The 11213-nt window shown below is 31.0% G+C and overlaps 2 protein-coding genes across 2 annotated transcripts; one reads left to right on the plus strand and one right to left on the minus strand.

Annotated features, from left to right (window-relative positions):
* Positions 1-775: 775 nt before the first annotated feature.
* LOC123290724 (aspartate aminotransferase, mitochondrial) lies at positions 776-5324 on the minus strand. The gene is made up of 4 exons (XM_044871010.1): positions 5045-5324; positions 3816-4317; positions 2496-2917; positions 776-1307 (listed from the first exon to the last, which is right to left on the minus strand). Exons 1-4 carry the CDS (start codon positions 5128-5130, stop codon positions 1034-1036), a joined length of 1284 nt encoding a protein of 427 aa, XP_044726945.1. The 5' UTR covers positions 5131-5324; the 3' UTR covers positions 776-1033.
* Positions 5325-7239: 1915 nt separating this feature from the next.
* Positions 7240-10850, plus strand: LOC123293868 (ABC transporter G family member 23-like). Its single transcript, XM_044874831.1, has 5 exons — positions 7240-7640; positions 8328-8418; positions 8593-8924; positions 9405-10371; positions 10674-10850. The coding sequence occupies exons 1-5, from the start codon at positions 7381-7383 to the stop codon at positions 10848-10850; spliced, it is 1827 nt and encodes a 608-aa protein (XP_044730766.1). The 5' UTR covers positions 7240-7380.
* The last annotated feature ends 363 nt before the right edge of the window (positions 10851-11213 follow it).

An 11213-nucleotide genomic window follows, 5' to 3' on the forward strand; every position in this document is an offset into this window, starting at 1 on the left:
GGTTCTACGGACCCATAGGTCAAGACCCAAATGAAGTATGTTGCTCATTTACGAACTCGATCTCACTTTTTACGTCCTGAGTACGCAGTAAAAATTTCAGCTTGATATATTTTTTCTTTTTTGAGTTATTGTGTTGGTAGACAGACGGACGGACGGACAGACAACCGAAAATGGACTAATTAGGTGATTTTATAAACACCTATACCAAAATTTTGTTCACAGCATGAATATTTTTAAGCGTTACAAACTTGGGACTAAACTTAATATACCTTGCATATTACATATATGCATGGTATAAAAACTTAGGATTTATTAAAAATTTTGTTATATATTTTTTTTTTTTTTATAGGCAACTCTATACATCGCAATGTAGTTGAAATGGCATAAAATTTTGAACACATAAATGTATCAATACATAGTCTATAAAAAAGTTGCTTCTGTCTCGTCTGTCTGTTGTCCCTAATCCCTATATATGCTTAGATCTTTAAAACTACAAAACGGATTTTGATTACGTTTTTCCTAATAGAAAGAATAAAGGGTTGAAATGGATATCCTTCAAAAACTTAAAAAGTTATGCATTGATTGAGCTCAAATATTGACAAGATATACAACCAGCTTCATGGATTGTTTTTATATGTTTTTAACCTTCGAAGAATGGAAATGTGAAGCGCGAAAGTGGGAATTAATATTCGAATATTTTCAAATATACCCAATTGGGATATCTAATCCCTACGCAAGGTGATATGAGGGAAAGGGATGAAAGTAAAAAACTAAATTTAAATTAGTGAAATATAGATATTTATTAAAATTATACATGAGTACATGAGTACAGTGTGGTATATACAATATGACCACCTAACATACTTAAAATGAGCATAAAATTTATATAATAAATGCAATAATTGATATTTTTTCGTAACTTCTTTCTTTGTATCTTCTCACAGGCACGTATAATCAATAAAAATAATAAAATCTCTCTGTATACTCTTCTTTGATGAAGCATTTAAATCGTAACCATAATATCGTGTTTTTTTTACTTAGTAACTTCATGCATGGCATTAGCTAAATATTCAACATTCTTGGATGTAACGCCAGCCATTGAAATACGTCCATCTTTTGTTAAATATATACTGTAATCTTTTGTTAAACGTTCAACTTGATCGGGTTTCATGCCAGTATAACAGAACATACCAATTTGATCAGTAATATGGTCCCAATTATGTTTTGAACCAATTTTCTTTAGATTTGATTTTAATTGTTCACGACAGTTTATGATACGATCAGCCATTGTTTTTACATCACCCAACCTAAAAGTAAATACAATATTAAAACTCACTCATTACTGGAATTCAAATTCGAATAAATTCGCTAGATTATTTAATTATAACTATTTTTATACTATGTATATGAAATATACATAGTATATTAAGTTTAGTCCCAAGTTTGTAACGCTTAAAAATATTGATGCTACGAACAAAATTTTGGATTAGGAGTTCATAGAATCACCTAATTACTCCATTTCCGTATGTCTGTCCGTCTGTCATCACGATTTCTCAAAAACGAAAAGAGATATCAAGCTGAAATTTTTATAGTGTACTTAAGACGTAAAAAGTGAGGTCGAGTTCGTAAATGAGCAACATAGGTCAATTGGGTCTCGGGTCCGTAGGACCCATCTTGTAAACCGTTAGAGATAGAACAAATATTTAAATGTAAAAATGTTCCTTATAAAAAAATAAACAACTTTTGTTTGAAACATTTTCTTGTAATCATCACTGTTTACCCACGCGATCACTAATTAGGTGAAAATTTTGTAGTATGTATTAAAATGGGAATATCAGTTATGTGTGTGTGGCTATTTAAGAGTGGAAATCTTTCTTTATTTACATGACGTCAAAAACAAACGATTGCGTCATAAAAACTGTTTAACATGGTATTTCAACAATTAAGTCGATTTTCGATAAAATAAAATTTCAAATTTTCCGTAATGCTGAGATTAATTTTTTGTATTATAAATACGTATTTCGACTAAATGTAGGTGTCTTCAGCATGGATAGTGTATTTTTCTCGTGCAGGCTTTCCGCTATCTCACAGAAAAAAGTTACGTCTTTACTAGAAACATTTTACATTCTATTTCTGAGCTATATAGCTTCGTAGGGTGCTGGCTCTTGATGCTAAAAGCCCTCTACTTGATCTCGACAAAAATGTATATATATCATTCTTTCAATTAGTTACCAGGCAGTTAAATTTTATTTAAATATTAAAGTAAGATTGAAGGTATCTTTACTATCAATGCATAAACGTCAGTTTAACCACTCAAAAATCTGTGAGGAGTGAAGCAGTTCAAGCATACTTAAAGTCTGTGAAAAAATAGCTAATAACCAAAGGGGTCGTAGATGAGAAACTTTACAAACTGCTTTTTTTGGTGTACTCTACCACTCCGCTTTCTTCGATACACCCTGTATATCTATTGTATATAATAAGAATAAGATAATTACCATTGTTGATATAATTTTTTGTCGGTTAAAATTGTGGTAACAATACGTGCACCATGAATTGGTGGATTTGAGTACATTGGGCGAATTAAAATTTTCAATTGTGACAAAATTCGTGCAGCTTCCTCCGGCGATTCACCAACAATTGAGAAGGCACCAACACGTTCACCATACAAGCCCATATTCTTGGCAAAACTTTGGCATAATGCAATTAGATGTCCATCGTTGATAAATAATCGTACGGCTGCAGCATCTTTTACAATATCACCTGATGCAAATCCTTGATAAGCCATATCAAAGTATGGGAATAATTTCTTTTTCTTGATTAACTGCGATAATTCTTTCCATTGTTCAAGATTTGGATCAACACCGGTTGGATTGTGTGCGCATGCGTGTAATAATACTAGCGAATGTTCTGGTAATTGCTGAAAGAACAAAAATTTTTATTATTTCTCTATTCAAAAGTAGGAAATATTTTCTTTAAAAAAAAATCGCTACAAATGATAGCACGTCTAAGTTACAGAATGTTTATGCTTACAAGATAAATAGGGAATATTCATGTATTTTTTTTATATTTTTAATTCATTGTTTACACCGTTATAACAAAGTAAAACATATAAATACTGCTTAAAAATGCTGTATTTAAATGTAATAATACATTATAATTTTGAGATATTTAAACGCAGTTTTTTGGCGCTCTCTGTTGATGACGTATAAGTACGTGATCTGTCAATTGGTGACAGTTCAATGTATAATTAACACTTTAAAAAAATGAATTTACAACACAGAATTTACAAAAAAGCCGTGGAATAGTAGAATTTAATGAAATACCATATAAAATGTAAGTAATTAATATCATACAGTATTCAACAAATTTGACAAGCCCGTACTTTGATGTCACGTCCGTATACAAATTTGAATTTCCATTTTAGAAATTTTTAATTACTAAAATAATGGTTTAGTTGAAATGTCCAGTCATTAAAGTTACGGAAGAAAAATATTTGAACCAAATTTAAATTTCATGAATATTCCCTATTGTAGGGACATTCTGCTTAGAAAAAGAAAGTGATTCCTTGTAACATTACAAAAAAATTTGCTCCCAAATTGCGAAAATTTTTATTTCCCAGCTATTGTGTAGACTTGGATAAAAATCATTTTTAAGAGTAATTTTAACTCAAAAATACAAAATCGGATCCGTTTGATGATTGGACATGTAATTTCTGAGGTGACATTCAAAATCGTATACATAAGACCGGGAGCAATAATTCATATTACGAATCAAGGAATCACTCTTTAAATTTTCTTTTACATCCTAAGACTTACCGAAAGATTTTCACATAATCCCGCAAAATCAAGTGAGCAATTATTGGGATTATAATATTTATACTGTTTTGGTGTTAGTAACGAATGCGTGGCAAGTGGTACGTGATTACCCCATGTGGGTGTCGGCATATAAAGATCCTTACTCTTAAAGAATTTCGAAAAGAATGCATTTCCAATACGTAACGCTCCCGTTCCAGAAATACTTTGTACAGTTGCCACACGATCTAATGCCTTGCTATCATCACCAAGTGCCAATTTAATTGCAGCCTTACAAAATTCCGGTGTGCCACTAATCGGTGCGTATTCTTTATTTAAACAAGCATCGCACACTTGACGATCTGCGGCTAGGACTGATGGTAGCACAAATGGATTTCCGTTGTCGTCACGGTAAGCACCCACACCTAAATTGATTTTCTTTGGATTGGTGTCTTTTTTGTATGCTTCGGTGATACCTAAAATTGCATCTGGTGGTCCCATTTCGACGTGAGTGAACCATGATGACCTGTGACAAAAATATTCTTAATTAATCTCCTTCTAAAGTTACATATTCACGAAGAGCGTAAATAAACAAATTCTGGTCTCATAGGGGATTGAAAATTTTTCAGATATGTACAAATAAACAGTAAATAAAGAAATTCTGGTTATATGGGGGTTCAAATTTTGAAGAAAAAAAAAAACATGGAATATAGGATCTCGCGCATAGTTTAAACAAAGCTCTTTAAAAGAAAATACGAAGTCTTTAAATTCATTCAAACGACCCGTACTTGAACGATTATGTTACAGCAGCATTCTTGGGAAATGCTACGAAGTAATCAAATTCTATCGGCATGCAAAAATGTTAAAAAAGGGATCTTTTGTATATAATGTATCCTCAGTGCTATAGCTAGAAACGCACATGAATTACGGATATATTTGGTCATCATTGGACATTTTCATAAATAGATTCACTTCTGAAAAATAAAGCACTTTTCGGTAAAGTTCAGTACAGCATTTTCTTAAAATAAATTCTATAACTTATTTTTAAGGATCAATATGCTTAGAATTTAATTTAGAAGCGAGTATTTTTTCTTTCGATTTTTTTTTCGAACTAACGCAAGTACTTTCTTTCAATACCAAAGTTCGAAAAAATTTTTTTCTGTTTTCAAAAGAAATAAAAATTGATATTGAAACATCTTGTATATTGAAACGTCCCTGAGCACACCTTGATAAATTGAAACAACAATATTTACCCAAAACGTTGAGGAATTGTTTCAAAATAATTTGAATTTTGAAGTAATTTTGTTGAAATTCGTAATTTATTTAACGATGAAGCCATTTTATTCAATAATTATTTAATAAATTTGGAAGTAATTAATTTAACCTTCACAAATGACACCGGCTTAATGGAGAGGGTACTCACAACTGATTAACAACTTAAGAATACTTGTAAAAATATTTTTAAAATTAAATATAAAAAAAAAATTTATTAGAAACGAATTCGCTCGAGTATCACAGTTTTAAGAACTTGAATAAAATTTGTAAAATTACGATTTAATAAGCTTATCAAATAGTTTTTTTTTTTATTACTGAACTAGGGGGGTATATACGTAAGCACTTGTTTACTTAAAATTAAAATAATTAATTGCAATCAACAATACTAGTATTTTATCTTGAGAATATGCTTTATTTTAGATAGTACCCAAGTTTGAACCGGCTTATTAAGTTTTTTTTTTCAATATTATATTTTTTTGCATCATTTATATAGAAACAGAGACGGGTGAGGGGTTAGGCATAAGGTGCAGTTATTTATGCCAAAAAAAAAATACGTCAATGAATTTTATTTTTATGCAAAAACTTTCATCTTCAATTAAATTATTAGAAAATCTTCTGAGAGTAAATTTCTAAGGAATTAAAGTGACCATACACTGCTCGTGTGTTCATCGACCGAGAAATTCAAATTGAAAATTGAGAACATTGTCAATTGTTGCATAGAACAAACCATTCATAAAGCTACGACTCACGTTCCTTAAGATCCATCAACTTTCCATAAATAAACTTTCCAGTAAAATAAATAAAATATAGATATTTTTTTATTGTAACTCTTGAAGATTAAATATACTGTAGTTCCTCAAAAATATTTGCTTATGCAGTAATGCACTGTATCGAAGTTATAAGTCTGTTTTATGATCCCTAAAACACGATTTATCCTAATTGAGATAAAAGTTCAGGATGTACTTTTTAGGGTGTCAACTTCTCAGATACTCCGCCTTTTTATGTCAAAATATCATGAATTTTTTCTTTTTTAAGGCTTTGCGCTTAAACAGCGCCTCCTAATTGAGCCCCAGAGTGATGGGAATCGATATACAGATTGGGTTCTTCTCAAGAAAGTGCTTTTTTGAAGTATCAACTTCCTTACCAAATTGAGTTAAAATTTTCTTAGGATTCATTTATGAAAGTGTCTTTTCCTTGTCGACTTACCGTCACCCTCTTCAATGTAAATATTTCATGAGTTCAAGAATATGGAAAGGCAAAAAACTCATTTCAATAAAAAGCATCTTATGAGGGAAAATATATTAGAGGGAAATTAGGATGATAATTATTATTATTAATGACCTTCATATAACTTGTTGGTACAAATATTGTAATGTATATGGGCTTCTTTAAATAATTTTTAAAATTACATCATACTACATAATTTATATCATAACAGATCCGCCACTGTTACTGTTATAAAAAAAGCATAAATATTTTTCTTATCATTATTTTCGTTTGGTTCATTAAAATATAGATAATTTAATAATAAAATCGAGTTTTAACAGCTCATTCTATGATTTATCGGATATTGCAATATATGAAAATATTTATGTTTAGCTAAAGCTTTTTTCTTTTTAAACAAATTAATTGTTTTGCCACGAGTCACGACCACACTTTTTATTCTTCTTCTTACTATTCTTTTACTTCCGCGAAATAATATAATAAAACTCTTTATTTGAATCGAATAGGTATATATAGGATTTGACAATTAGAAATATTATTGAAAGTTAGAATATATAGATATATATTTCTTATTCATTGTGGGATCCCATCGTGGAGATATTATAAAAAAACCTCCATGGGTCCCATCCTATAATGTACTGGTATTTGTTCGTGATTAAGCTCCTAATATATCTTGATATCTAGATATATCGGCGTCTTAATTATTAAAGAAACAACAAATTTTTTTTTAATTGGAAAATTTGATTTGATGGTGCCTGATGCGGAAGTCGGTGGACACTACTCGTACCACCACGTTTCGTTTAAATAGAGACATTTTCAATAATGCTAATTTTGGAATTCCACTATAAAGATTATGCTATACACCAAGTTTTGGGAGGATTAAAAATTTTACAATTATCACTCATTCGTTAAATAAACGCTGTTTTGTGGAAGGAGCTAGGCTAACTTGTGAACAAACCTGAGATCTAGCCATAAGTGCAGACAATACATTTCCATGACAATGATTCTATGCTCTCAATAATTATAAACACGCAAAAATGTATTTGCTAAATAATGTAGATTAATTCGAAAATATGGTAAACAATCCACAATGGAAGGTAACCAAAATGATTTAATTGCTCTAGAAGAAGAAGAAGAATTAGTAGAAAAAGTTTTACAAGAGCATTTCAGAGCCGATATTGATACCCAAGATACGCCAATTGAACCAGCTGAATTGATTACAATCCACAAACGTAGAAATACAACATTACCTGCGATTGAAATACGTGATGGTTTTAAAAATTATGGATATTTTACTCATTGGCGACAAGTTCTTAAAGGATGTAATTTAAAAGCAAATAATGGTGAAATGTATAATATAATTTTATGTTTGTTTATTTAAAACATACACAAGCGAAATTTTCTATAATAGACTATGAAAATTAGCCCAAAAAAGACCGTTTTTTTCTAAAAAATAGTACCAATCTGAAATTCATTTAGACGCCCCTATCTTGAACCAGCTTTGGGAATTTTTTAAGTAACAGTTATAAGAGGATACGAAATTTTTTGAGTGGAATTTAACTTTCAGGAGGGGGAAATACCTCGAAACAGTAATTTTTCAGTTATTCGCTTGATAACTCAAAAAACGGTGCATCCCATAGTATATTTTGGGATGCTCGTTAATTCAATTAAGTAGACAACCAATCGCCAAAATTTGGACATTTTTACCAACTGAAAAGTAAAATTTTGTTTTGTTGCATAAGAAACGTTCTTTTGGCATTACTTATTTGTTGTTGGAAAAATTTCTTAACTGTCCCAGATAAACAAATCGAATTTAAAGACGATTACATTCGAAAATCGATTTAATGATTATACGGATTTATAATTACAAGGATTGTGGCCAATTCTTTCGTATTTATTTTTAAAATATTTCGCAGGTGTATGGAATGTCAACATGTGTGGCTTCAATTGACAATGCTTAAATTCTCAACATCTTAATGTTATGCCACTGGTCTAAAAAAAAAAGATTTATATATTTTTGATAGCACTGATTTTCAGATATGCCATTTTGGGTCCACATGCTTCAGGAAAAACTACCATACTTCATTTGCTATTAGGATTAACACGATTAAATCATGGCGAGGTCGAGGTAATTTCACGAAAAATAAATTTATACTGCAAGGCGAGGTTACATTAAAGTTATAAAAGAAAGAATAATCGGAAAGTAACCTCAGCTTATGATATCTGAAAATAGTTACTATCGATATCTTAAATTAATATCAATTCGAAATGCTAATCACCGATTTTGTTTTTTATGGTTTAGATTTTTGGCTACAATCCAAGAAATCCATTATGTGGAATACCTGGTATTCGTGTAGGTTTTGCGCCACAAAGAGAAGGCCTATATTTAGAATTTTCAATTGATGAAATTTTACGATATTACGCATCCATTTTAAGATTAAGCAATGAATATTTAAATCATCGAATATCATTTTTAACGAATTTTTTGTCTTTACCCACGGAAAAGCATATTTTAAAATTATACGATGATAATATTCGGCGTCGTGTATCCTTTGCTATTGCTATATTACATGAACCACAATTGTTAATTTTAGATGAACCAACGCGTGGTATTAATCCTGCAATACGTAACAGGTATTACACACTTTTTTTTTTAATTTTTAATTTTTGACAAAATTTGAAAAAAAGTTGTGTGTGCAGGGTAGAGAATTAAATGCAGCCTAGAATTTGGCAGGTTTTTCGACTACAGCCAACTTATTTTGGAGTTTTATTAAATTTCATTAGGAGTTTTTGAGTTCTGGCAAACCCCGACTCTTAGGCATATCTACAAACGACCATATAAACATCACATCTAACTTTGTTCTCTCAACCACCTTGCAAATGGCCTAAGATGGATTTCGATGTCTTCATCATTTCAAATACATTTTTTTTTAAATTATGGAGGGTAGAGATAAGAAGGGCTAGCTCTATATTTAAAAGGTGTCCATCGAAAAGCAGCAAATAAGGATAGACCATCTAGGTCCTAAACGACAAGCTATTTTAATAGTTCTTTTACATACTTCTAAATACTAACTTATTTAATATTTTAATCACCATAAGCTAAATCTTTTTTAGTATATGGAATCATTTACTGTTTTTATCAAACGAAAAGGATACAACAATAATAGTTGCAACCGCTAATTCAATAGAAGCTGAGTTTTCACATCGCGTGGGACTTTTACGTGAAGGTCGTATTATAGTTGAAGGCCGTCCTAAAACCATACTTGATCGTAGCACTGAAAAAAGTTTAGATGCATTATACACTCGTTTATATTCGAGAAAATTGGACAAATTTGATACAGTTGTGGATAATGTCATGAAACAAGCAATTATAATTACGCCAGAAATTTCAGAATTTAAACAAACTGCATCAGAAGGTTTTGATATTACATCAATATCATTACGTGAAATTTCACGACCAAAAGTAGAAACTAAACTGAAGAAATACGTTTCAAAATATGATAAATGTAAAATATTTTTGGGCATTCAACGTCCCAAATGTTATAAGATTGTATCGGTATCCAAGAAAAATCTTTTAGTTATCGCACGCAACTTATCTTGGAGCGTCTATTTTCTGTTGGTTACTTTATCATTATTGGTCCTGTTCTATTATGGGATTGGGCATGAACCACGAAAACTACCCGTCGGTCTTTATAGTGGCGAAATTAAGGAATCCGATGAATGTAAGACTATATATTATAGCTGTCAGATTTTGTTTCGAATTGATACAAATATTATCGAATTTATTAAATTTAACGATGAACGCTCATTATTGGAATCTGCGAGAAATGGTGAATTAAGTGGATATATTTTATTCCCGAAGGATTTTACACAATCTGTACGACAGGAATTAGCATCAGATTTATTTGCGGGTGAATTAAAACCATTAGCAGATTTAGCATTTATTAAAATTTCATTGGATTTGTCGAATGTGATTAATGCATTTGAAATTGAGAAGGAAATTCGTCGAGCTGAAGTAGATTTTTTTAATAAAGTTGATTTGAATGAAGAAGCTTCTTTGGCCGCTGATTATCCTTTAAAAGTACGTTCGTAAAGTGAAATGATTCTCTAGTCTTTTTTCCACCTTTTTCTCTAGTCCCATCTTTAAAGAGACAAAGCGAATACAGTTTTAATATATAGGATGTATCATAAATCACGCCGAACATGAAGGTATTAAGCTTTCGGCACAATTAAATCAATGGTAAGTTCTGATCCAGGGTATGAAAACTGTCCTGACTCGCCTCCCTCGGCACGTCTATGACAACGAATCTCTAGGCAGGTCAAAATAAATCGAATATTAAAGCTAAGCACAATACACTTTTTTAATAACAATATTTTTAACAGTTTATGGAACCTTTATTTGGTACAAAAAATACCACATATTCTGAATATGTTGGAACATCTTTGGTCGTATGCTGGCCAGTGTCAATATCATTTACAATTGTAGTCGCTTTCTATATGACCGAACGAGAACGAAAATTACATCAAATGTCATATTTAATTGGTAAATTTTTAATCTAAAAATTAAAATTTAATTAGTTAAGCTCAAAAAGTGTCCACGAAATTGCATAAAGTGACTGGAATGGTTCTCATGTAGCGGAGTGTATGATCTGAATCATAGACATATAAGGATAGACCGCGCTAGATTTTGGGCAGTCGTGTAAGTGGATGCGATATCTCGATAAATAAAGAATGCTACCTAAATGGCCCTCTGTCCTTGCCTTGGACGTGCACTCACCATCATATATTTAAAAAAATTTCAAGTTTTATTCGTCCACCCCAACGTCCTAATTTCAATGAGTCGCTGTTGTCCGTCTTTAAAGCACCGAAAAGCAAATCCGATATCGTTACCACCTTTTAGCCACAAGAAATCGTGAACGAAAA

The sequence above is a fragment of the Chrysoperla carnea genome, chromosome 1 (assembly GCF_905475395.1).
Source record: "Chrysoperla carnea chromosome 1, inChrCarn1.1, whole genome shotgun sequence".
NCBI lineage: Eukaryota > Metazoa > Arthropoda > Insecta > Neuroptera > Chrysopidae > Chrysoperla > Chrysoperla carnea.

Excerpts from the sequence above, each read along its gene's own strand:
- LOC123293868 (XM_044874831.1), top strand. The coding sequence starts at position 7,381 with ATGGAAGGTAACCAAAATGATTTAATTGCTCTAGAAGAAGAAGAAGAA. Across the intron at positions 7,641-8,327 it reads AAAGCAAATAATGGTGAAAT|ATATGCCATTTTGGGTCCAC; the intron begins GTATAATATAAT and ends ACTGATTTTCAG. Across the intron at positions 8,419-8,592 it reads TAAATCATGGCGAGGTCGAG|ATTTTTGGCTACAATCCAAG; the intron begins GTAATTTCACGA and ends TTTATGGTTTAG.
- LOC123290724 (XM_044871010.1), bottom strand. The coding sequence starts at position 5,130 with ATGGCTTCATCGTTAAATAAATTACGAATTTCAACAAAATTACTTCAA. Across the intron at positions 4,318-5,044 it reads ACAATTCCTCAACGTTTTGG|GTCATCATGGTTCACTCACG; the intron begins GTAAATATTGTT and ends TTTTTGTCACAG. Across the intron at positions 2,918-3,815 it reads GATTATGTGAAAATCTTTCG|CAATTACCAGAACATTCGCT; the intron begins GTAAGTCTTAGG and ends TTGTTCTTTCAG.